General features: G+C 50.8%; 1 protein-coding gene across 2 annotated transcripts in view; it reads right to left on the reverse strand.

The window, feature by feature from the left end:
• Nucleotides 1-27,094, reverse strand: part of SLC28A1 (solute carrier family 28 member 1) — a 56,568-nt gene that overhangs the window by 12,950 nt on the left and 16,524 nt on the right. For both annotated transcript variants that reach the window (XM_032264832.1, XM_032264833.1), the window contains exons 6-11: nt 26,384-26,525; nt 24,987-25,100; nt 22,987-23,064; nt 13,012-13,092; nt 10,166-10,246; nt 7,779-7,904 (exon numbers count right to left, since the gene is read on the reverse strand). In XM_032264832.1, coding sequence (XP_032120723.1) covers nt 7,779-7,904; nt 10,166-10,246; nt 13,012-13,092; nt 22,987-23,064; nt 24,987-25,100; nt 26,384-26,525 — 622 coding nt within the window. The remainder of the gene's footprint in view (nt 1-7,778; nt 7,905-10,165; nt 10,247-13,011; nt 13,093-22,986; nt 23,065-24,986; nt 25,101-26,383; nt 26,526-27,094) is intronic.

Here is a 27,094-nt window from a genome sequence, read left to right on the forward strand (position 1 = left end):
AGAACCTGAGAGTGGAAGTGAAATGGATTTAACAGCTCACCGAGCTCCACCTTAGTGTAGGTATGTACCAGTGTAGGAATGTACCCCCTCTCTAGGTTCTTTCTTTGAATGCTTACTGGGACGGGGAACTCACCACTGCAAGGCAGCCCATCACACCGAATCCTGCAGTGTGAGAACTCCTTCTCAGGAAATCTGCCTCTAAACAACCACCATTTGGCCCTGAGTCTCCTTCTGGGACCCATGCTGTAAAAAACCTTCTCAGCAAGATGGCAGAGCAATGTCGTCCCCTGTGATTCTCCCTTCCTGAATTTTTATCTTCACTGTGACCCCAAACCCCTCGATTCTCTGTTCTTTTCCACAGAGATAAATGACATGTTTCCCCCACATCACTGCATCATTTACCAAGCAGGGAAACTAGAACCAGCTCAGACATCTAACAGTAAAGAATGGCTAAGCATCGTCCAGCTGTCATTAAAAATGAAGGTCACCAAGGCCTCACAGTGATGTGGGAAAGGCCCTACAACATTGCAGGTAGAGAATGACCAAAACAGGGGACAGTGGGGAAACAGACTCCAAACTGATGCATGGAAAGAGCAGAAAAAAATACACCGAAATGCCAATGAATTCACTGTCCCTGGCTGGTGGGGCCAAGGGTGATTTTCTTTTTTCCTTTTTTTTTTTTTTCCCCCAGGACAGAGTCTTGCTCTGTCACCCAGGCTGGAGTGCAGTGGCACAATCTCGGCTCACTGCAACCTCCACCTCCAGGGTTTAAGCAATTCTCCTGCCTCAGCCTCCGGAGTAGCTGGGATTACACATGAGCACCACCAAGCCCAGCTAATTTTTTAATTTTAGTAGAGATGGGGTTTTACTGTGTTGGCCAGGCTGGTCTCAAACTCCTGACCTCGTGATCCACCTGCTTCAGCTTCCCAAAGTGCTGGGATTACAGGTGTGAGCCACCACACCTGGCCAATATTCTTTTCTTTCTGCATTTTGGTGTCTTTCAAAATGTCCACAGCAATATATTTTTTTTAATAAACAAAAAAGTAAAATCAGCCGGGTGCAGTGGCTCACGCCTGTAATCCCAACACTTTGGGAGGCCGAGGCGGGTGGATCATAAGGTCAAGAGATGGAGATCATCCTGGCCAACATGCTGAAACCCCATCTCTACCAAAAATACAAAAATTAGCTGGGCATGGTGGCGCATGCCTGCAGTCCCAGCTACTTGGGAGGCTGAGGCAGAAGAATTGCTTGAACTCAGGAGGCAGAGCTGGCAGTGAGCCAAGATCACACCAATGCACTCCAGCCTGGTCAACAGAGTGAGACTTTGTCTCACAAAAAAAAGAAAAGAAAAGTAAAATAGATGTTTTCGTCTTAAAGTTTGTAATAAGCCAACTGTATTCTCAAGGGTTAGAAAAAGAAGGAGAGAAGTAAGTTGAAGATAGACACTCAGGCTGATGAAAGCAGAGGGGAGGCTGGGCATGGTAGCTCACACCTGTAATCCCAGGATTTTGGGAGGCCAAGGCGGGATGGATCATTTGAGGTCAGGAGTTCGAGACCAGCCTGACCAACATGGTGAAACTCCATCCCTACTAAAAATACAAAAATTAGCCTGGCATGATGGCACACACCTGTAATCCTACCTACTTGGGAAGCTGAAGCACAGGAATTACCTGAACACGGAAGGCAGAGGTTGCAGTGAGCTGAGATCACACCACTGTACTCCAGCCTGGGTGACAGAGTGAGACTTTGTTTCAAAAAAAAAAAAGCAGAGAACAGAGCATGGGGGCCCCTTATTACCATCTCAGGGAAGTACCAGGCCTGCTGCTGAGAAGCCAGGCTAGAGACCCTCTCAGGCTCTGAATCCCAGGTCTTGTGTCCTTTTTTTTTAAACCCCAGTTGTTTCTTTTTTTTTTTTTTTTTCTATAAAGACGGGGTTTTACCATGTTGGTCAGGCTGGTCTTGAATTCCCGACCTCAGGTGATCCGCTTGCCTTGGCCTCCAAAGTGCTTGGATTACAGGCGTGAGCCACCACACCCGGCCGCTAGTTGTTTCTTTTTAAGCACCAACAAAACCCCTTAAAACATGAACAAGAATTGGCAGCTGCCTGATACCTCACCAGGGCCCTGTGTGGAAACTGGGCACGCAAGCCTGGGCCCCTGCCTTTTGCTAGATGAAGCCCACTTGGGTCAGGTGTCCTTTCTGGACTTTCTGGGTGGGGCTTTGGGACTTCACTTGCTTCCTCCTCAGTTGCCCAGCCCCAGCTGGGATGGTGACACACCTGGAATCCTGGGATTTTCCTTCCACCAGTCAGGACCCTGCCCCTTCCTCTGACTTGTAGATCACATCTGGTTTGTAAACCTGAGTCACAGCAGGGAACACACCCTGCAGTTGTCACATTCCTGGACACTGTCCCCTGGGTGGGCCAGTTGTGGTCACCACCTCAAATGCTGCAGTTGGTAGTTTCTAGCTCATCATGGAAAGGGCTGAGTCCTGCACAGGCAGGGCTCCCTGGGCACTGGGCCAGCCCACATCCACCTCCCCACTGCCAGCTACTCCACTCTGTGACGTTCCCCAGCCCTGCCTCCCAGGCACCTGGTCAGGAGAGCCTTCCATCCTAGCATCCCAGGGCCCATGCCTGCCCATGGCCCTTCTCTCTGACCCAAAGGGTCTCACTTGTCACCCAGGCTGGAGTGTAATGGCATGATCATGGCTCACTATAGCCTCGACCTCCTGGGCTCAAGTGATCCTCCTGCTTCAGCCTCCCAAATACCTGGGACTATAGATGTGTGCCACCATGCCCAGCTAATTTTTTATTTTTCAATTTTTTGTAGAGATGGGGTCTCCCTATGTTGCCCATGCTGGTTCTCAAGCTCCTGGCTTCAGTCATCCTCCTGCCTTGGCCCCCCAAAGTACTAGAATTACAGGCATGAGCCATGCGTCCAGCCTAGTAGCCACATTTTAAAAAGGAAAAAAAATAAGTTAAATTAATTTTAATAATGTTTTATTTAACCCAATATATCCAAAATATTTTCTTTCCACCCATGTAATCAATATAAAATTATCAATATAGATGACAAGATAAAAACTACAAATTAACAAAACATCTTAAATTTTTTTTTGAGTATGACTAGCCACATTTCAAGTGCTCAATAGTCATGTGTGGTTGGTGGCTACTGTTTTGGACAGTGAGGTCTAGAAATATCCAGATATTAGCAATAGGAGGGATGTGTGAAGAAGGGAGACAGAAATTGAGCTACAAAGTGGTCTTATGAATCTGGGACTTGGAAGCCCGGCACAGTGGCTCGTGCCTGTAATCCCAGCACTTTGGGAGGCCGGGATGGGCCGATCACCTGAGGTCAGGAGTCCAAGGCCAGCCTGGCCAACATGGTAAAACCCTGTGTCCACTAAAAATACAAAAATTAGCTGGGCGTGATGGCGGGCCCTGTAATCCCAGCTACTTGGGAGACAGACAGGAGAATTGCTTGAACCTGTGAGGTGGAGGTTGTAATGAGCCGAGATCCAGCCACTGCACTCCAGCCTGGGTGACAGAGGGAGACTCTGTCTCAAAGAAAAAAAGGGATCTGGGAGCTTGGGGGAAAGAGCAAAAAAGACCCTTCTGGGATTCAGGGGCTGAAGGCAGAACCAAAGATACTGAGGAGCTCACTGAGGAAGGAAGGTAGAGGGAGTGCCTTGCAGGGGTGGTGCAGTGACTGTCATGAGCCAGGTGGGGGCAGAAGAGAGCTGCACTGGAGACAAGACTAGGGGCAGATCCAGAGATTGAAGGAAAGGAAGGTTTGACAGGCTGTTAGGCGCTCTACCTCTGGGCCAGCTGTGGTTGTAGCCTGGGGCTTCCAAACCAGAGACTGTGAGTGGAGGCTCAAGGGCCCCTAGGGCTGATCCTGGCTACCTCTGCCCATTCTGTGTAGGTAAAGGGACATGGGTACCCAGGCCCCGCCAATGGGGAAGCCAGACGGCCCAGGGCTGGGCCTGGACTTTTGCCTGAGAAAGGGCAGGAAGGAGGGCTGGGTTTTAAGTAATGACTAGAAGAACACCAGGGTTATTCTTTCGGCTGAGGGGACCAGAGCCAGGTTAAGACATTTAAAGCCCTAAGTTCTGAAAATAGTACGGCATCCCCTCCCCCAATATCCTGTCATGAAAAAAGTTTCAGGAACAAAGTTTTGGGTTTCCATTTTTGAAACATCGAATTTCTTCTGTTGAGACTTTGAAAACAATACCCAAAAATGAAGGGTTCAGAAGCAGCCTGGGAAGAAGTCTTTCTCTCCCGCTCTCCCATCGTTCAGTCCAATTCTTCCCCAAGGCTAGCCATAGAAACCAGAATCCCTCTTCCCCAAGGCAGGGCCCGGAGACCAGAAGCTCTTTTACCCAGAGCCAGCCATAACGCCAAAAACAGTGCTCTGCCTTCCCTCTGCCTTCCTGGGTACAAACTGGCCATAAATAAATTATCTACCTTCCTTGTTTGACTGGAGGTCATAAGGCCCCCTTCCAGTGATGATCTTGCCCCATATGCCAAAGGAACAAATGCACGCTCAGAGAGCCAAGAAGGGGCTAGACAGATGGGCTTTGCTGTTTCTCCTCCACTGAGTCCATTAGTATTAGATCACACTCTGTCCAATTCTATTTCTATGTGGCTGTCCATGCTTTGTTGAACCTGAGCATAAAAATGGACGATTTTCCCTGTATCTTTGGGTCTTCGTTCTGAAGGCTCGCGTGTGTATATATTAAATAAATTCGTGTGCCTTCCTCCTGTTAATCTGTCTTTTGTGAGTTGAGTTTTCAGTGACCTTCAGAGGGTATAGGGGAAATTTCCCCTTGGCCCCTACACTTCCAAAAACAATTGGTGGTGGGGAGTGCACCAGCTCTAACGAGCCCTTTCTAGGCCCCAGCGAGACAGGTGCAAACCAGATGAGAGTCTCTAGAATTCTAGATGGGAGGGCGCCCTCCCAGAATCCAAAGCCCCTGAGCACAGGGGGACTTCTTGAAAAGTCATGCAACAGCTGGCCCTGCCAGACAACTCTGTGGGAGGTAGAGACAGTGAGGTTCTTGGTGTGGCCCAGGTGTCTGGAGTGAAGGAGAGGCGGAGGGGCAGGCTGGCTGCCCTTTCACCCATCCCTCGTCATCCCCAGGAACAGATGAGAGAGACAGGTGGAATTTGGAACTGCAGAAGGGGACAGTATAGGTCACTCTGTGGTCACCCCCCACCACACACAACATCCAGAGAGCCTGGGAGGGGGGCAAAGGCAGGGCAGGGTCACTCTCCAATAAACAAGCCACCTCGCTTTCACGCTGAATGCCACCGCCTTTTGGCAGCAACTTACCCAGCTCATGACTGTACTGCTGGGCATTTAGTCTCTCCAGTTTTCTTGCTTTTGCAAATAATGTTGAAATTTTGCATTTCTTGAACATTTGTGAGAATATCTCTATATCACAATCTTTCTAGCTGGATCAAAGGGAAAGAGTATTTCTAAAGTGACTGAAGCTGGGTGCAGTGGCTCATGCCTATATTCCCAATATTTTGGGAGGCCAAGGTGGGAGGATTGCTGGAGCCCAGCTTAAGACCAGCCTGGGCAACGCAGCAAGACCCCATCTCTACTGAAAAAAAGAAAAAATAGCCAGAGGTGGTGGCTCACATATGTAGTCCCAGCTACTCAGGAGGCTGAGGTGGGAGGATTGCTGGAGCCCAGGAGTTTGAGGCTGTGGTGAGCTGTGATTGCACCACTGTGCTCCAGCTTGAGCAACAGAGGGAGACTCTGTCTCCAAATATATATACAAATATATATATATGTTGGTGTCATGTGGGAAGTTAAAAAGGAAAAAATAAAATATTTTAAGTGATCTATATAATCAAATAAATAAAAAATAAATTGACTGATAGGTGTTCACCAGAAAGGTTACAGTAAATTAAACTCTCATCATGAGTGGATGAGTACCACACTCTTGCCATTTGGAGACACATAAAGGGTTGCATATCACTTAGAAGAAAGATAAGTTATTATTGTCTTAATTCCTTTAAACAACAGTGAGCTTGAATATCTTTTTATAATTTATGAGCTATTTTCTCTTGATCAATGATTCTCATCTTTTATTTAAAAAAAAAAATTTAAAAAGTATGTGAGTACTCAGGCGTATATACCTGAAAGACTACTTACACAGACAGATTTGGAATGACATTTTAGGTCCGTGGGTCTCAAATTCAGTGAGCATCAGAATCACCTATGAGGCTTGCTGCCACGCACTATGCTGGTCCCACCCCCATTGTTTCTTTTCTTTCCTTGTCTTTTCTTTTTTTTTTTTTTTTTTTTTGAGACAGAGTCTCACTCTGTCGCCCAGGCTGGAATGCAGTGGCACGATCTCAGCTCACTGCAGCCTCCGCCTCCTGGGTTTAAGCGACTCTCCTGCTTCAGCCTCCCGAGTAGCTGGGATTATAGGCACCCACCACCATGGCCAGCTATTTTTTTGTATTTTGAGTAGAGACAGGGTTTCTCCATGTTGGCTGGGCTGGTTTCAAACTCCTGACCTCAGGTGATCCACCTGCCTTGGCCTCCCCATTGTTCCTGATTCAGCAGGTCTGGGCCGGGCCCAAGAATCTGCATTTTTAACAAGTTCTCACGTGATGCTGACTATGCTGGTCCATGGACCCCACTTTGAGAACAGCTGTTCTAAGCTATTAAAAGCAGTTACCAGGCCGGGCATGGTGGCTCACGCCTGTAATCCCAGCACTTTGGGAGGCTGAGGTGGGCAGAACATGAGGTCAGGAGATCGAGACCATCCTGGCCAACATGGTGAAACCCCATCTCTACTAAAAATTTTAAAAAAAAAATTAGCTGGGCATGGTGGCTCGTGCCTGTAATCCCAGCTATTCAGGAGGCTGAGGCAGGAGAATCACTTGAACCAGGGAGTCAGAGGCTGCAATGAGCCAAGATTGAACCACTGCACTCCAGCCTGGAGACAGAGCAAGACTCTGTCTCAAAAAAAAAAAAAAATTACATTAATAAATCAATAAATAAAAGCAGTTACCTGTGGGAAGTGGGGTTAAGAAAGAGATTTAAAAACTTATTTGCTTCTGCAATAAGCAAGAATTTCTTTGACAGTTAAGGAAATAAAATTGAGAGCTTTGAAGATTTGCCTGTGAAAGCACAAGGTGTTTTATGAATGTAAAGCATTATTACTGGGCATTTTGCAGGGATGCATTTGAAAATTCTTCTCTGCCTGCCATGCAGTAGCACTGAGATTGCTTTAAGGGCCTAATTCACACCACTGGAATTTGACCTACAAATGCTTTGTGCTATGTAAACTGCATAAGCAACAATTTAAGAGCAGAGGCAGGGCCTGAGCCCAGAGAGAGTGTGGGGAAGGGGAGGAGGGGACAGATCTCTAGGGCCGGTCCAGGTGTGAGACTGGAGAAATGAGATGAATTTTGCAGTCAGACAGATCTGGGTTTGGGCACCTCACTTACACTTGAGCCTCAATTTCTCCTCTGGAAATGGGGATATTAAAACTCTAGCATATTGCCTGGTACCTAGAATGCACTCAGTAAACAGAACACCGGGATGCTTTGCCCTAGGTGGCCATGTGCGAAACTTGAGCAAATGGTCCAGCCCACTGGCCTGCCTGGCTTAGGGGACGCCGCTCCTCTCACCAGCACAGCAGGCCCAAGAGAGAAGATCCGAGACCTGCTCCGGCCAGGAGCTGTGTGGGGCTCCCACAAAGGTGGGCTTCAGGTCCTCAACATAGCCAAGCAGAAGGAGGGCACTACCTACCCCAAAGGAGATGTAGGCGCCCAGCAGGCTGCCCGCAATGGTGGCGTAGCCTCCAGTCATGACAACGTGGACTTCAGAGAGTGTCATGTCTGCCAAGTAGGGCCGGATCAGTAACGGAGCCTCGGTCTGCAAACAGGAAAGATGTCAGACAAGCAGAGCGGGGCGGCTGGGCACACCCTTCACCTCCACAGGTCACAGCGAGCGCCTGGGAGTCCTGTGGCAAGAGGCAGCAGGATGGGGTGAGGACCAGGGTCTGTGTGTGGCTGAGCCTCTCTGAACCTCAGCATGGCCTGCAGAAGGACCCCCGTCCCCCCATCCCAGCCTGACAATGCTCCCCTGTGTCATTGGCCCGCCACAAACCAGGCACCCCACTAAGCACGTCACCTTCATTACTCACAACCTTCTGAGATAGAAGTGGGCATCTCCATTTTCCGGGAGAGCAAAAGAGGCTCAGAGGGGTGCCAGGAATGACGCCTGCTCATGCAGAGGGATGGGGAGCAGGTCTAAGCTGTCCTGCAACCACGGGGGGTGGCCGAAAAGGGGCTGGGGCATTGGATAGGGGGTGCATTTCTGGGCATCTGGGCAGCCTGAAGCCCTTCATTATTCACTCAGTAACTAGTTATTGAGCACCTACTGTGTTCCAGGCACTGTTCTACAGAATAGGAACATGGGGTCAACAATATAAAGTCCCTGCCTTCATGGGGCTTACATCCTGGGAGCAGTGGAGGGCTGAAGGAGGGCTTTAGCGGTGGTGGGAGAATACAGATAATCAACAAGGAACCAAGCAGGTAAGCAATGTCCTTTCAGATGGTGATGAAAGTGATGAAAATATGTGTGAGAATGCCTACTGGTCGGGGGTGTTTAAAACTGAGTGGGCCAGGCATGGTACCTCACGCTTGTAATCTCAGCACTTTAGGAGGCCAAGGCCGGCCGATCACCTGTGGTCAGGAGTTCGAGACCAGCCTGGCCAATATGGTGAAATCCCATCTCTACCAAAAATACAAAAATCAGCCGAGCATGGTGGCTCGTGCCTGTAATCCCAGCTGCTAGAGAGGCTGTTCTGTCTGAACGATCCAGTGGAAGATGTTCCCACATGCCAAGGGGAAGGGCTTGAGACAGGGAGGGGTGATGGGGGAGGGGAGCAACAGTTCTGGTTGTTTGGACTTAGTGTCTTAATGTGAGACACCCCTTAGATCTCCAAGTGAACGGTCAAGTGAACTCTCAGTCCTGAGTTCGTGGCAGGTCAGGAGCGCAGAGCAGACCTGGGAGCCACTGAAAGTGTTTAAGGCCATAGGCTAGTGTGATCCCGCAGGGAGGGAGTGCAGACGGACAAGAGGAGAGGGCCAGGCCTGCCACATATAGAGGTTGAAATGACGCCACTGACCCCTGAAGGCTCCCCATCCCCTCCTCTTGTGGGAAATGAGGCGCAGAACTAGGTACCTTAATCAACTTGTCCGGAGTGAATTTACCTTGGCAGCACTTCACATCACCCAATGTCACCTTCACCTACATATTTTCCCAGCAAAACACACAGCCTTTGCAAAACATTTGCAGCCTTTCATATAAAATAACTGCTTTGCATTTTAATATTGTTTTCCTCTTTTGCCTCATTTTGAACACCTTAAGGGATTTTTGTGACAGCTTATCTGAGAGCACACCTATCTTCATTGGCTAAAAATAAGATAAAAACGAAACAAAAAACAACCGGAAAAAAACTTTGAAATCAACACACTTGCACCATAGCAAACAAGATACAAATATTCTCCAAAGCCTCCTAAACTGTCCAATGAAATATGGCATCTTTTGACAGTGTGTCTCTTGGTGAGAGACTCAAACGTTAGGTAGATGGGCCGGGACAGACCATGGCAGAGTCTCCAGCAGGCCATCCTCCGGGGGATCAGGCTCTCTGAAAGGGACTCCACTAAGGGTGCATTCAGTCACAGTTACTTTGGAAAACACATTTTCAGAAAGAGAGAGAACAGAAAAGACAAAATGATGCAATGGAAAAAACTCCGACCAGGAAGAAGAAAACCTGGATTCGAACCTGCGGCTTATACATGTGGGATCTTGGCCATGGGATTCCCACGCCCTGAACCTGTTTCTTGTATAAAACAAGAAAGTGGACTCTATCTGTAGGATTTGTGAGTCTTTGGGTGATGAAGACTGCCTAGGGTCAGAGGGGTGAGATGCCAGGCAGGTGACATCCTCCCTGGCATGACCCAGGCATCCCCAAACAGAGTATCTCTGGGCCAGCGGCCTTTGATGACCCTGGGAGAAGGTTCAAATGGCTCTTCCTCAGACTGAATCAGAGCCCTGGGGACCCAGGGCACCTGCCTGCTTTGTGGAAGCTGCTGATGAGCATGAGGGCAGGAGGCTGCCGTACCCACCTGGCTCACAAAGATGTTTCCAGCCACACTCAGGGTCTCAGTGGCTGTGGTGCCCATGGTGACTTGCATCAGCCAGGCAATCTAGGAGGAAGCAGAGTGTTCTTTGTGGGCTGATGTCAGCAAATCCCAGGGTCAGGGGGCGCTGGCGTAGAAGAGCTTACCCATCTTCCTTCCAACTCCCAGTCCAGTGTAGGACCCCTCATCTGCATTTTCCCAAAAGGTCCATCTATCGTCTTCTTCCACGCCTTTATTGATGGCTTACCACTTCCCAAAGCCATCCATGCCACCATAGGAACACAGAAAGTATTTCCTTGCTAAATATATTTGAGAGTTGGGAATTGCACAGACACAGACACAGACACACACACCCCATGGAGATTACCAATACGCATTAGTTTAGTAAAGGTTCTGAGAAGTCCTGCATTAAACCTGTTTAAATTTGTGTAGCATGATATCTAGCCTAGTGTCCCCAAATTATTTGACCACGAGATCAGGCTACCTTTACCTGGTAACATTTATTAACATGATGTGGAACTACAGTTTTGTGGAAAAGGTTTTGGGAAACACTGTACTAGGAAGCTTAGCTTTGCTTTCCCCTCCCCCTCCCCTGCCCCTCCCCTTCCCCTCTCCCTCTCCTTCTCCCTCCCTTCCCCCCGCCCCACTTTCTTTCTTTCTTTGACAGAGTCTCATTCTGTCACCCAGGCTAGATGCAGTGGCACAATCTCAGCTTACTGCAACCTCTGCCTCCCAGGTTCAAGCAACTCTCCTGCCTCAGCCTTCCAAGTAGCTGGGATTATAGGCACATGCCACCATAGCCAGCTAATTTTTCTATTTTCAGTAGAGACGAGGTTTCACCATGTTAGCCAGGCTGGTCTCAAACTCCTGACCTCAGGTGGTCCACCTGCCTTGGCTTCCCAAAGTGCTGGGATTACAGGTGTGAGCCACCATGTCCAACAGAAAGCTCTTCTTTTTAATCAAGATGAAATCTGCTTTCCTGGAATTCTCTCCACTGCTGGTGCCTCTCAGGCTGCCCTTTCCCTAAACTCTCTTCTGTAAGTATTTGTATACAGCTGTCCTACCCCTCACTTCCTCTTCTCCAGGCTCCTCATTCCTTACTCCTGCAGTCATTCTGTAGAGGGTATGGCTTCAGGCCCTTTCACTCTCCTGCTCATAGTTCGGTTTGTCATAGCCTCTTGGTTGAACACATTCTCCAGATCTGGGAGTAATCACCTCCTTTATGCTACGCAGTCTGTGCTCTTAACGTAACTGCTACGGTTTGAATATCCCCACCAAAACTCATGTTGAAATTTGATTGCCAAAGTAAAAAAAAAAAAAAAAGCTATTTGATTGCCATTGTAACAATGTCGAGAAGCATGACCTTTAGGAGGTGATTAGGTCTTGAAGGCTCTGCCCTCATGAATGGGTTAATGCTGTTATTGCAGAGGTTTGGCTATCATGGGAGTGAACTCCTGATAAAAAGGATAAGTTCGGCCCTGATCTCTCTGTGTCTCATGTGCTCACTCTGTCTTCTGCCCTTCCACCATGCTATGACACAGCAAGAAGGCCCTTACCAGATGTCAGTGCCATGCTCTTGGCCTTCCCAGCAAGAAGGCCCTTACCAGATGTCAGTGCCATGCTCTTGGCCTTCCCAGCCTCCAGAACCATGAGCCAAATAAATCTCTTTTCTTTATAAATTACCCAGTCTTTGATATTCTGTTACAGCAACAGAAAATGAACGAGGACAATAATCACAGGTTGTTTTTGCATTTCTGGCAGCCATCTGATATGGCTGATTTATTCTGAGCTCAATCAGTTAAAACCTCAGAATCTTTTGCCAGGCCCAATGCTGTCCAATGCTGTCTCCTACATCCTGGTTTTGTGTAGCAGATGTTATGAACATAAGCACAGGATTTGACATTTATACTAGCGAAGTCTGGCCAATATGGCCCACTGCAACAGTCTCTCAATATCTTTTTGCTATAAATTACTTTTCCCCTCTACACCTTCTCAATGCAGCCTCAAAACTGCAACCTTTCCTCTAGCAAAGACCACATTAGGCTTTGGTGCTACTTCTCCTTAGTATCATGACAGGAGACCCTGGGAAAGGATATTTAGTCAGTACTAAATTCTGCAAGGGTGAGGATCCTGGAAGCAGGGGGTTCAGGGAAGCTGTGGACCTCAGGAGCAAAGGATTCTAGGAAGGTGTGAACTTTAAGAGCAGGGGATTCTGGGAAGGTGTACACCTCAGAAGCAAAGGATTCTAGGAAGCTGTGAACTCTAAGAGTGAGGGATTCTGGGAAGCTGTGGACCTCAGGTGCACAGGATCCTAGGAAGGTGTGAACTCTAAGAGCAGGGGATTCTGGGAAGGTGTGGACCTCAGAAGCAAAGGCTTCTAGGAAGGTGTGAACTCTAAGAGCAGGGGATTCTGGGAAGCTGTGGACCTCAGGAGCAAAGGATTCTAGGAAGGTGTGAACTCTAAGAGCAGGGGATTCTGGGAAGGTGTACACCTCAGAAGCAAAGGATTCTAGGAAGCTGTGAACTCTAAGAGTGGGGGATTCTGGGAAGCTGTGGACCTCAGGAGCACAGGATCCTAGGAAGGTGTGAACTCTAAAAGCAGGGGGTTCTGGGTAGGTGTGGGCCTCAGGAGCAAGGGATTCCAGAAAGGTGTGGAACTTGGGAAGTGGGAGTTCTGGAAAGGTGTAGGCACTGGGAGTAGGGGATTCTGGAAGGGTGTGGGCTTGGGGAGCAGTGTATCTGGGGAGGTTTGGGCTCTGGGAGCAAGGCATTCTGGGAGCTGCGCGCTGGTGACTTTGGGAGAGTGCAGGTCATGGGCACTGAGAACTCACCTTCAGGATCACCCACTGCATGAGGCCCACGTGGTAGAGAACTGATATGACACAGCTGAAGAAGATGATGATGGGCAGAACCTGCCAGGAGGGAGAGCACAGGACTCCAGGTTAGAGGCAGGCAGGAGCCAGGGTGCCAGGCAGGGCCCAGGAGACCCCAGGTGGCCCACTCCCTCGCAGGCCTTGCCTCTCAGAGGCCTGCCAGGATCCGGGAAGATGCTCTGGGACCAGAGCATGAAGCCCCAGCTATTCCATTTGCAGGCCCTCTTTGGAGGCAGCCTCGTCCTCTCAGATCCCCTGTAAACAGTGACAGCCACCAGACCGCGCTCTTTCTCCTCACACAGGCAGGCCCGTGCTGTGGTGCGGTGGGGCCTGAGTGCACCACTTTCATCTCCTGCTTCTTTGTCTCTAAAATGGGGGTAAAATGCCCACATCTGAGGGGCGTTGTGAGGGTGACAGTGTGCATCCTTCTCCATGGGCTCAATGCTTGGCCTCAGACTGGCCTTAACCTCTCTCCCGCGTTTTGGGCGTGAATGAGGGAACCCTCATCATTCTGGTGTTCCACTTCCGCTCATCACGGACCCGAACCAGCATCTCCTCCCATCACCCCGTTTCCTATGATTAATACCTGGCTAAACGCCCCTCCTCCTTCACTCCAGGGCTTAGGCGTTCTCCCTTCAGAATTTCTCTCACACCTCCCTCCTTTCTAGGCCCATGGAAAAGGAGGTTGCTTTTCTGCACCCTGGTCTTTCTTTACTGCAGTCTGATTTATAACAACGAACTGGCAAAAACAGAGAGGTCTATTAGTGGGGGACTAATTTCATCACCTATGATCCAGACAGACACCAGAGCACTAAGGATCAGGAAACAAGAATGCGGAAGGTCTCTATGGGGAGTTGCAGACAGATTCCGAGATACATTGTTAAATGCACAAAGGGAAGGTGAACCACAAGAGTGTATGCTATGCTGTTATGCAGGTTTCAAAAGGGGGTGGGACGTAGCTCTGCACTGTGGCATGTGCCTACAGTCCCAGCTCCCCAGGAGGCTGAGGCAAGTGGATTGCTTGAGCCCAGGAGTTCAAGGCCAGGCTGGGGAACATAGTAAGATCCCCTACCTCTCCAAAAACATGTGTGTGAGGGGCACTGTGTGTGATCTTGTATGAGCGTGGGGATCATTAGAAGAATGTGCAGGAGGCCAGCAACAGCAGGTGCCTTGTGGAGGGAACTGGGTGCCTTGGGGGCCAGGGATGAGAGGAAGGTTATTTTTTACCTTATACCCTTTTAGGTTGGCATGTTTGCTCTATTCTGTGTCATGTGTTCCCAACAGTTTACAGTCGTCATGCAGAACTGGTAATAGCATGGGAGCATTCTTAAGCTACAATGTTAGGTGGGAAAATTGGAATATTCAAATTATAGAAAGAAGCACTACCAAATAGTCAAAGGGCTTGTTTCTATGTGCTGGGGCTATGGAGATTTTCTTTTTTCTTTATTCATGAATTTCTTATCTGTTCCCATAATTTTTTTTTTTTTTTTTTTTTTTTTGAGATGGAGTCTCACTCTGTCAGCCAGGCTGGAGTGCAGTGGCTTGATCTCAGTTCACTGAAGCCTCTGCTCCCAGATTCAAGTGATTCTCCTGCCTCAGCCTCCCAAGTAGCTGGGCTTACAAGTGCCAGCTGCCACGCCCGGCTAATTTTTGTATTTTTATTACAGACAAGGTTTCACCATGTTGGCCAGGCTGGTCTTGAACTCCTGACCTAAAGTAATCTGCCTGCCTCATTCTCCCAAAGTGCTGATATTACAGGTATGAGCCACCGTGCCCAGCTGTTCCTATAATTTTCAATAATAAGTGGACATTTCTCAAGGGAGAGAGTATAGGCAGGAGTGGTCTGTGGGAAAATCAGTTTGGTTTTGAACTTTGAATTTGAGATACCTGTGGAACATCAAGTGGGCAGCTGGATAAAAGGGTGGGGAGCTGAGAGGGGAGATCTGGGCCAGGCCTTGGCTTGGGACTCTTTCATAAGAAGTACAGGTTGGCCCAGTGTGGTGGCTCACGCCCGTAATTCCAGCACTGTAGGAGGCTGAGGCGGGAGGATTGCTTGAGTTCAGGAGTTTGAGACCAGCCTGGGAAACAAAGCAAGGCCACCATCTCTACACAATTTTTTTTTTTAATAGCTGGGCATGGTGGCGCACGAATGTGGTTCCAGCTGCTCTGGAGGCTGAATCAGTAGGATCACTGGATTCCAGGAATTGGAGGCTGCAGTGAGTCATGATTATGGCACTGCACTACAGCCCAGACAACGGAGTGAGACTCCATATGGTGGCTCGCACCTGTAATCCCAGCACTTTGAGAGGCTGAGGTAGGCAAATCATTTGAGGTCAGGAGTTCAAGACCAGCCTGGCTAACATGGTGAAACCCCATCTCTACTAAAAATAAAAACAAAAATAAAAATAAAAAAGTTGGGTGTGGTTGTAGGTACCAGTAATCCTGGCTACTCGGGAGGCTGAGGCATGAGAATCACTTGAACCCAGGAGGGGGAGGTTGCAGTGAGCCAACATCATGACACTGCACTGCAGCCTGGGGTGACAGAGTGAGACCCTGTTAAAAAAAAAAAAAAGAATAAGAAGAAGACGCCGTAGTGGTACAGGCTGAGGTGGCTGGTGGGTGCAATTCACTGTGGAAATCACCCTGAGTGAAAAGAGCAGGGGCTAAGGAGGGCCCTGTGCTCAATGTCACTGAAGGGTGAGAGCGGAAGGAGGTGCCTGCGAAGGAGACAAAGAAATAGCCAATGGCCAAGGCAGGCTGATCACCTGAGGTCAGGAGTTCAAGACCAGCGTGGCCAACATGGCAAAACCCCATCTCTACTAAAAATACCAAAAATTAGCCAGGTGTAGTGGTGGGCACCTGTAATCCCAGCTACTCAGGAGGCTGAGACAGGAGAATTGCTTGAACCTGGGAGGCAGAGGCTGCAGTGAGCCGAGATTGCACCATTGCACTCCAGCCTGGGCAACAAGAGCAAAACTCCACCTAAAAAAAAAAAAAAAAAAAAAAAAAATAGAAATAGCCAAGGGCTGGAAATAGCCAGGAGACAGGCGGGACGGAAACCGAGGGGCAGCTTTTCAAGAAGGGAAAGTCACTGGCAGCTGTGTCAGGTGCGTCAGAGAACTCTGGAAAGGTAAGGACTGAGCCAGACCCCTGGGACTTAGCAGCCTGGAGGCGCCCGTGATCTAGGTGACAGCAGTGTGAGAGGAAGGGTGGGGACCGAGGCTGATGTCAGTGAGCCAAGGTGGAAGGGGGACACGAGGAAGGAGAGATCGTCAGCATGGACAGTCCTTGCAAGACGCAGCGCTGTGCTCACCGCTGGACCCTGCTGAGGGCCCGGCAAGGGCTGCTTTTGTTTTTTAAGGAGGGAGTGTCTTGAGCAACCAAATTTAGGCTCTAGTTCAAAGTGAACTGGGATTACAGAATGGCCCCTGAAGAGAATGGAGATTCTGCCCCGGGCAGCTGGGAAGCAAGGTCTGCTGGCCTTTTCTTTCTCCTGTCCCTTCCCAGACCAATGCTGCAGGTGGTATCTGGACTTGCTCTGCTGTCATCTGTCACCAACTTCACTGAGGTGGGGAAGTCACCTGACAGAGAACACCAGAACCAGCTCAAAGAAACCCTTCTCCCGGCCCGTGACGACTCCTCCCGCCTAGGGCTAGAAACACGTCCAGCACGGGTGTGATGACATCATTCCACCACTCCTGGGACTGAGATGCAGAGAGGGTCACGCACTGTCTAGACTGCTTGTCCAGTGGGTCCTGAGAGAGACTGGCAGGCCTGTAGGGATGGCCCGTGCCAGGAAGGAGAGTGTCTGGGACATCGGGACCCCACTGCAGCACTGGGACTTTCTCCTGCCAGCAATCAAAAGAGATTTTCTATCTGTGAGATGGAGATTGATGGTGGAAGAGAAGCTGTGTTTTGGATTAAGTGGGGACTGTCTAGGGAGCGGAGGGGAATGAAAGAGAAAACAGTGGCCCCAATTTTCTAAGGTAGGATAGAATACTAAATAAGGTCCCTGCAGCCAATACCATCTCAGCCCAGGAAACAGCTGTGGGGCGCTCCCTGGCAGAATGTGAGATGGCAGAACAGGGCGGGCAGCTCAAGGCAGTGCTGCTATGGAAGGGGGAGGCAAGTGCCGTTAAATCCCACTGTGCGCCAACCACGAGGGCCTGCTCTGGACCAGGTCCCTAACGTGTGGGGACTCATCAATCCTCACAGCAGCTGTGGTGGATGTAACTGTCCCCACTTCACAAATGGGCACACGGAGGCTGTGAGATCTTGGCCACCCGCCTGAGGTCACACACCAGCAAAGAGGCAGATGTAACTCCCAGCCACCAGGTACAATGCCAAGGTCCTGCATGCCCCTCAGGAGGTTTGCCCTGGGAACAGTCCTGGAGGTTTCTCTGCCTTCAGGGGCAGCATGTATCCCTGCTGGAAACTGAATATCTGTGTCCCCCCAAATTCATATATTGAAACCTAATTCCCTAGGTGATGGTATTAGGAGGTGGGGCCTTTGGAGTGATTAGGTTATGAGGGTGGAGCCCTCATGAAGGGGATTAGTGCCCTTATAAAAGAGGTCCCATGCCAGGCACAGTGGCTCACGCCTAGAATCCCAGCGCTTCGGGAGGCTGAGGCTGGAGGATCCCTTGAACTCAGTTCAAGACCAGCCTGGGCAACATAGTGAGACCCTGTCTCTACTAAAAATCAAAAAAATTAGCTGGGCATAGTGGCATGCACCTGTAATCCCAGCTATTCTGGAGGCTGAGGCAGGAGGATCACTTGAGCCCAGGAGATGGAGGCTGCAATAAGCAGTGATCACACCGCTGCACTCCAGCCTGGGCAACAGAGTGAGATCCTACCTCAAAAAAATAAAAATAAAAAATAAAAGAGGCTCCAGAGAGCTCCCTCACCTCTCTTACCATGTGAGGACACAGACAACCAAGTGGGTAGAGGGCAAAGTGGGCCTCAACAGAACTGAGGCACCCTGATCTCAGACTGCTAGCCTCTAGAAGTGTGGGAAATAAATTTCTGTTGCTTGTAAGCCACCCAGTCTATGGTTTTCATTATGGCCTCCTGGATGGACTAAGGCAACCCCCTTCAAGGAAGACCCAAGTAAGTCCTGACCACTGCCTTGTAGAAATGGCTTTGGAGGTGGGTCCTGCTCGTACTATAACTCAAGGAAGAAGGGAATCTAGCTCTTCCAGGCCAGTGGTTGTTAGCACATGGACCAGAAGCATCCTCTGAGAATGTGCTCAGAATATTTTGGATTGAATAGGTCTAGGGTGGGGCCTGATGTTTGGCCTTTCCAGATGCTGCTGGTGCAGCTGACCTGGACACCACACTCTGACAAACACGGCCCTAGATCCTAGATTAGAGGCTCTAAGCAGACTTCATCACCTGGCCAGGAAACATGCTTTGAAGGCCGGACAAAACCCACTAAGGACATGGCCTGCTCCCTCCTCTCCCTGGAGGAGGCTGAGCAAGGGCTCCTGCTGACTTCCTAAGGCTGTCTGGGCAAACCCTCATATCCACAGACCCCAAGGCCCGAGCACTGTAGACCGTGCCCCATCACCAGCCCCAGGCCACGGTGAACCACAAAAAACCCGAAGACGGAAGATGCTGGGGCAGCAGCGGCAGCATACACTGCCAGCCACCAGAATGCAGAAGGGACTCGCCTCCAAGTCCAGAGCAGCTGCCTTTCTGGCTGTCCCCTAGCTACGCCTCCTGACTTCCTGTTTGTGCCATCCTTCACCCAGAATGGCCTGAGCACTCTGCCCCTCATGCCCATCTCTGCCTGGACCCCAGGTTTTCAACAAGATGCCTCCTACCTCAGCGGTCCCATCTCCCTTCTTTCAGCCATCCCACCCCCGGCTTCACGGATTCCCATTCCCTTCACCGAAATCCATGCTCAGTAAAGTTACCGGTTACCCCTTCATTACCAAACCCAATGATACCTTTGGTCCTTATTTGATCTTTGTGTGTATTTGTGTGTGCGTGCGTGTGTGCATGTGTGTGTGTGTGCAAAATTTGGCACTCTTGATCACTGGGGATTGCATAGTCTGTGTCAGACACCCCGAAACTCTCAGGAGATGAAGACATTTTCCTTGACCCTAGGGGTGCCTCCAGAGAAAATGTGAGCAGCACTGTGGAGCTGAGTAGTGGGTGCTGGTTCCAGAGGCTAGAACAATAGTGAAAAGAATGACAGCGTGCTCCCGGGTCAGCCAGACCCGGGGGCTGTGCTCATGCGGGTGGAAAGTTACCAGGAGGGAGATGGAGCCAAGGTGGGATGACTAATCCAGCTGATACAGCCAAGGGGTGACTGCCGCGGCCACTGTGCCGGACTCCAGGCCCAGGGCAGGCTGAGGGCTGAAGGAGCCCCGGGGAGAGGCTTTATTTCCCCCCAGGAAGAGAGCAGCTGGACCATGGCCAGCAGGAAGCAGCTTGGATTCTGAAAATCTGAGTGAGCTCAGAGAAGACTTCCCCAAGCTGAAATTGGCCAAAGGCCTTGGACTAGGTCTGCGTGATTCACAGAAAGAATAGAGAACTTCCTGAGTCTTCTGTTCAGGTCAGCCCTACCTTGAGGGCAAATCCCAAGCCTATGGGTGTGATACGGGGGAGGGGGGAGGCTGAATACAATGTTGTGGTTAGTGAGAAAGAGAATTATTTCTCAACATTTGCCACGCATCTTTTCCGGCATTGCTAAGGATGGGGCATCAGCCGATACACTGTCCAGGAATTTGTCCAGAGGATAGGGCCTCCCAGGGGCCAGGAAACTATAGTGTTTGTCTGGGAAATGCTGGTCAATGATAGGCCCACCCCACTATTGCTTCTGTCTTAACTGAACATTCAACTTCAAAGTTTTTTGCCACCACTGATACATTTATTTTACTGTTATTTTCTTTTTTGGGGATGGAGTCTTACTGTGTTGGGCCGGAGTGCAGTGGTGCCATCTCAGCTCACTGCAACTTCTGCCTCCCTGGTTCAAGTCATTCTCCTACCTCAGCCTCCTAGGTAGCTGGAATTACAAGTGTCCGCCACCACGCCTGGCTAATTTTTCTATTTTTAGTAGAGATCGGGTTTCAAACTCCTGGGGTTTGAGACCAGCCTGGCCAGTATGGTGAAACCTCCGACCACCTCAGGCTCCCAAAATACTGGGACTACGGGCAGGAGCTACCATGCCTGGCCTAATTGCCACATTTTTAAATGATCATTTTTGTTATTCAGAGTGCTTTTTGTGTTTGGAGGAGACACACGAGGCCACTGATTTCCGCTGATAGTGTGAGGAAGAATACATCCCTCAACCGGAATTCCACTGGAGGGGTCCAGTTCCGGCTCTGCCCTAACTCACTGTGCCACGGCGGCCAGCTCACTGCTCCTCTCTGGGGCTTGGTTGGACCACCTATAATACAAAAGGGAGGCCCAAATACCACTGAGCTTTCTCCTGGTGCGCACGGTCCAGGAATCCATGATTCTAAAGGGTGATTCGGGGAGAAATGCAAGCAGCAGGTGTGCACACATCCTTCCAGAAAGGGAGGCAGGATGTGAGGAGACACAGCGAATGTGGCCAGGGGCCAGACACAGAGGCCAGCCCAGCAATGACGCAGGAGAGACGCTGGCTGGGGGCTCCAGCGGAGAGCAGCGGCGTGGGCTGCTCAGCACCTCTTCCCTGCTTCTTTGGCTAACGAGGCTGTCATTTCCCTTTGGGAAGCAGCTTGTACGCCCATCCACTGAACTGCGCCCTGCACCGGGGACACACCAGCATGTTCTCACCTCCATGCTTTGCCCATCCCATTTCCTTTTCCTGCCTAGCTCCGTGTGTCCAAATCTCTTCTGTCCTAAACTCTATGTCAAATGCCACCTCCTCAAGGAGTCTTCCTCACGGTCCCTTATTAGAACCATCTCTCCTATAGGTACTCCTCAGGCTTCTCCATTATTACACTTGAACCCAGCTGCCTGCGGAGGTTGAACTGCAGAGTGTCGGGTGTATGTGTGTGTGTATTTTTTTTTTTAAGATGGAGTTTCACTCTTGTTGCCCTGGCTGGAGTGCAATGGTTCGATCTCTGCTCACCGCAACCTCCATCTCCCGGGTTCAAGTGATTCTCCTGCCTCTGCCTCCTTAGCAGCTGGGATTACAGGCATGCTCCACCACGCCCAGCTAATTTTGTACTTAGTAGAGACGGTGTTTCTCCATGTTGGTCAGGCTGGTCTCGAATTCCTGACCTCAAGTGATCCACCCACCTTGGCCTCCCAAATTGCTGGGATTACAGGTGTGAGCCACCGCACCTGGCCGGGTGTGTGTGTTTTAAAGTGTGAGAAGCTGTGGGAGCCTCCCTGCTTGGGTGGACATGGAATTGACCCTGAAGCAGATCTTACTGCTCTTTTCTGAAACCTTGGGTACCCCCGCATTAATTATGCTTACAGGCTCACACCTGTAATCCCAGCAATTTGGGAGGCCAAGGTGGGTGGATCACTTAAAGGAACATGGCATTAGGGGCCTTTTCAGACCTGACAGAGGCTGCCCCTCCCAATATTCTCCCTATGCAGAAGTGGTCTCAGAAAACATGATGGGCAAATTCACCCAGGGGGCAAGAAGACTTCAGAGAAGACAGGAATCTGCCCCCCCCGCCACTTTCCTCTTAGGGCTGACAATGTTAGACGGGACTTTCCCCAGGGAGTCTGCTGGCACAACAGACACTAAGGCTCCAAGAGGAACTCGCCAGAGGTCAGGGTCAGGGGTAGGCAGGAGTGTCTGAACTCATGACCTGGCTCAACGCCAGCCCAGAAGTCCATAGCCAAGTCCATGGCTTAGGCCAAAAGTCTTCTGGGTCCAACACCCCCAGGATAATGAAAATAGCAGAAACCTCTGGAACCTGCACACAGGGTCTTGCATAGCAGCTCCGTGGTGATGGTGGTCCCAGATGTACCAGAGTGGGCTGCCCTGATGTCCCTCTCCGTGCCATGCATCGGTGGCAAAAAACGGGGGCCAGCTACTGGGTGAGTGGAGCCCCACGTCTCTCTCTGTCTCTTTCACCTAGCATGTGGAGCTTAAGCCTAGAGCAAGCCTCAGGGTCTTAGACAATTTGAGTGTAAGGCAGGCAAAGGAGGGCTCCGCTAGAGTTCTTACTGAACAAGACATTTCGGTGCTTAAACAGTTAACTGTGGAAAAAAGAAACACAACCACAGCCCCACCAAGAACAGTGAAGCGGGTCCCCCCACAGCATCCTGGGCTGTGGATGTGTTTAAATTAGGGCTGGGGCTCCACCATTAGACAATAAGGTCTCTGAGAGAGAACAGTGTCTATCTTCATTTGCCCTGTGATATTTTGCAGTGCCGTAAATGCACAATCAATTTTTAATGGAAGAAAGGAAGGATGGATGGAGGCAGGGAGGGAGGGCGGGAAAGCGGTATCCTACGTCTAGGACGACACAGAGGAGGGAGCTGTCACCGCTGGACTAATAAGGCTAATAAGGGCGGCCTTCCTGGCAGAGGCGGCCTGTGAGGAGCCCTGAAGGAGGAGTGCCTGAGAGGATCACGGGAGCGGTTTTCTTCCCAGAAACCACTGGTCCTAGGCCCAGAGTCTGCAGACTTCAGGGGCTCAAGTCTCAGCAGGAGCTATCCCCACGACCCCTCCCCCCACTTCTCATCCTCAGCCACTCAGTAATTCTATAACCTGGAGGTTCATCTCTAAGGAAAAGCACACGGAAATATCTTACTTTTGCAAATTTTACAAAATATAGCAAAAAACATCTCATGAGGCGCACATTGCTGGGCCCCTCCCAGGGTCCAGGCTTAGGCTTCGCTAGCTTCCCAGTATAGCCACATCTGCTCACAGAGCCCCTCCCCTCCACCTGGGCACCCGCCGTGCCAAGACTCCCCTCTAGCTGGAGGCGCTGGGCAGCGGCTGCTAAAGGCCTCCGGGACCCTGATCAAGCTGACCTGAAAGGCAAACACATCCTTGACCAGCGCCTCCCCAAACACGAAGCTGGAGCCGGCCTCCGTATAGCTGAGGAAGATCTGAAAGAAAAAAACAAAAACAGGCAGTGAGGCTGGGAAGGGAGGAGGGAGGAAGCGCAGCCAGAGACAGGCGGGTTGGCCCAGGGACAGTCCCCTAGGCCTTTATCGGGTGGGCACCACCTGGCAAGGGGCGTTAGAGCTACCATCACAAGCACTAGCTCCTAAGTGCATTCACCAAAGAGACACCATTTCAGTTGATTTTAAAGCAATGCTCTGTAGGCTGGGTGCGGTGGCTCACACCTGTAATCTCAGCACTTTGGGAGGCTGAGGCGGGCGGATCACCTGAGGTCAGGAGTTCGGAGACCAGCCTGGCCAACATGGTGAAACCCTGTCTCTGCTAAAAATACAAAAATTAGCCACGCATGGTGGTGGGTACCTGTAATCTCAGCTACTAGGGAGGCTGAGGCAGAAGAATCACTTGAACCCAGGAGGCAGAGGTGCCAAGATCGCACCACTGTACTACAGCCTGGGCAACAGAGCAAGACTCCGTCTCAAAAAAATAAAATAAAATAAGAAATGCTCTGAGAGTCGTTAGGACAATGAAGAAGAGACAATGGAAGACGCAAGACCAGGAGACGTGTGAAGGCGGCGGTGCCTTTGTGCCTGCTCAGGCCCCTGACAACCAATGGCAAAACGTCCCCTCATCTTGTCCCCACCCCAGCTTGTGGCCTTGGAGTCTGAGCCCAGCCATGCTTCTACAGGAGCCCTGTGTTACATCCTGAACTTGGGTTGTGACTGCAGGGCCAGCAAGTCACTTCTTCTGTTCAGCTTCAGTGTTCCCATCTATAAAATGGGGACATGATCAGAACACTCACTCTATTTTTACAGAATGCAGTGTTGCCTGGTTCTAAAATCACAAATAAAAGCCAGTTCGGATCTTTTAACCAAATTTGTTGTAATTTTCTTTTGACAAAAGTAAATCATGATAGTGACACAACAGTGTGCATGAATTTGATGACACTTAAAAATGGTTAAAATGGTCGATTTTATGTTAGATAGATTTTACTATAATAAAAAACAGAATCGGCTGGGCACCCCGTGACTAAAGGTGAGAAGATCACTTGAGCCCAGGAGTTCGAGGCCAGCCTGGGAAACATAGGAAGACTCTGTATCCCCTCAAAAAATTGTTTTAATTAGCTTGGCATGGTGGCTCACACCTGTAGCCCCAGCTACTCAATACTGGGGAGGCTGAGGTGGGAGGATCACTTGAGCCCAGGTTGTCGAGGCTGAAGTTCACACCACTGCACTCCAGCCTGGATGTCAGAGCAAGACTGTCTCAAACAAAACAAAACAAAATGGGGCTGGGCGCAGTTGCTCACACCTGTAATCCCAGCACTTTGGGAGGCTGAGGCAGGTGAATCGACAGAGGTCAGGAGTTCAAGACCAGCCTGGCCAACATGGTGAAACCCCGTCTCTACTAAAAATACAAACATTAGCCAGGCATGGTGGTGGGTGCCTGAAATCCCAGCTACTGGGGAGGCTGAGGCAGAGAATTGCTTAACCCCAGGAGGCGGAGGTTGCAGTGAGCTGAGACTGTACCACTGCACTCCAGCCTGGGTGACAGAGAGAGACTCTGTCACAAAACAAAACAAAAACAGAATAAAAATGTATAACTTCAATAAACATTATTTTTAAACATACATATACACAAGTAAATCATTTGCAGATTTTGGGGGATTTTTTTTTAGCACTTTTAATTATTACAATTTCCAAGTCACTGCTGACTACAGACCCAGCCTCTGAAAGGATACTCCACTGGGGTCTTGATGCCAGGCATAAGGGAAGTGGCAGCTGTGCTGCCCAGCCACCCGCTGCCCACCTGGTCTGGGGCCCCGGTCCACCCACACCCCCTCCTCCGCCGCACCAGTCCCAAGCTCCCAGTAACTTAAGATGCTCCGGGCAGCCAGGCCCCATGTACCTACCCGGATCTGCTCGCCCAGCCACTGGAATGCAATGAATCCTGGTTCTGTTCTGATGACGAGGAGTCCGAGTACAAACTGCAGTCCAAGTCCCCAAGACACGGCCCGCCAGGACACCTGCCACCCCACCCCACAGAAAGGTGCTGGTGAGCTCAGCTCCTTCAGGGATGGGCAGGGAGCAGGGCAGGGGTGAGGGCGGAGGGCACCAGCTGCCGAGGGAGCGCAGGAGCACTGGCCTGCTCGGAGGATGGGGCTGGAGCCAGACAGAGCACGGGGCCTGGTGCCAGTGGTTACACCCTCACTGGGATTCAGAACAGGCCATGTGCTAGGCAGGAGCGAGCCTGGGCAGTGGGCAGGGATGGGCCAAGATTCTAACCAAGAACTTAGGTGAAACCTCACCAGCCTTGGGCACGTCATGGCACTTCGTCTCCGGGTCCTCACTGCCAGAGCTGTGGTCTGGGGTTCTGGCCTCAGGATCCGCACCAGACTGCTCCGGGCCCAGCTCCCCTCCAGCTAGCGTGAACGCAGTCTGCCTGACCCTCTCCACTCTCTCCTCCATAAGCTGGGCTCTGCGCCCACACCCCTTGCCCCCACCCCTCCCAGCAGACGAGAGCTGGGCTCCTCAGGTTGCTTTTCCCGGGTCAGCATTTAATAATTCCTTAGCAGTGAGTCCAAGCTCAGGCGCGCATCAGACGCTCCTGGGAGGCTTGGCTGTAGCCTGGGGAAAGGGGTGGCCACGCCATGAAACAGAGGGATCCTGATGCCACAGAGGCAGAGAGAGAGAAGGTTCCTTCCGCATGGCTGCCTTAGTATACATCAGAATTGAGTACACACCACAATTAAGTACACATCAGAATTGAGTACACATCAGAATTCTGCTTGCTGACAAGATGATCGCCACCCTTGCCCCTGAGCTTCTAATGCAGTGGGCCTAGGGTGGGGCTTAAGAAGTTGCATTTTTAATAAGTTCCATGGAGGTGCTGCTGCTGCTGGTCTAGTGCGCAGATTGTGAGAAGCACTATTTTAAGCTAATGATTCCAGGAAACCCTTGCCTCTGCAGACGGACTGGAGCTGTGGCCTGTGTTGTCTGTGGTTGGGGGTGGAGGTGGTTCCTGAGACAACAGACCTGAAGACCAGGATTAGACTGACCAGAGGACATGTCGCCAAGGAAACAAATGCCCCGCTGGCCTCTGAGTCAAGAGACACATCCCTGCTGGGGAGCGTGAGGACTTCTGTTTCACAGGAAGCCTGTCCTGACGCACACAGGTCTTCTCCAGGCTCTGAGCCTCCAGGAATCTGCTGACAGGAGCAACTGCCCGTACCCCAGCTCCCAGCTCCAGCCTCGGGGCGGAAGAGAGAGACAGACACTTCCAGTCCTGGGCCCCACAGCTAGCACTCACCGCGCAATGATGCTTTGAGCAGGCAAAGAGGAGGACGATGAACGCGCAGATTCCCGCAAAGGACACCAGTTGCTCCGGCCGCCGGGAGGTGTCCAGAGACAGCCACAGGACCACACCCAGGAAAGCAGCAAGTGCTAGGGCCCTGCAGGCAAGAGGCAGAAAGCCATCACCCTCAGCATTGCACCCCCGCCTCACCATACACTACAGCACCCAGGGCCCCAGAGAAAATGGACTCGGGGCTGAGAGGAAGAGCAGAGCACAGCCCAGTGGAAAGTGCACCAGCTCTGGATCCACATGCTGGGAAGGGCCGACCTTGCTGTGTGACCTCAGGCAGATCACCTAGCCTCTCTGAGTCTAGTTTCCTCATGAGTCAAATGAACCTCTCATTTCTCAAGGTTGCAGAGAGGATCAAATAAGAGGTTGCATGTACCAAGCTGAGCATAGGGACGAGCACCTGGCTCCCTCCAGCTACAGGAATCTCACCACCGCAGTGATGCTCAGCTCAGCCTCTGACCTTGGGAGAAGAAGGGCCTGTGCTGCCCAGGACTCAACACTGTCGGCCGTGACTGCCAAATGCCGAGAAGCAATTATGTGAGTCTAGACCTCTGAGCTGAGCACCTGAGACCAAGGAGTGGATCCAACCTTAACAGCAACACTTTCCCCCCGGGGGCTGGGATTTGTTTGTCCAGGATGCAGCCTGCAGGGTGGGAG

Source organism: Sapajus apella, unplaced genomic scaffold, assembly GCF_009761245.1.
Source record: "Sapajus apella isolate SASKATOON/1434 unplaced genomic scaffold, GSC_monkey_1.0 scaffold147, whole genome shotgun sequence".
NCBI classification, from domain to species: domain Eukaryota; kingdom Metazoa; phylum Chordata; class Mammalia; order Primates; family Cebidae; genus Sapajus; species Sapajus apella.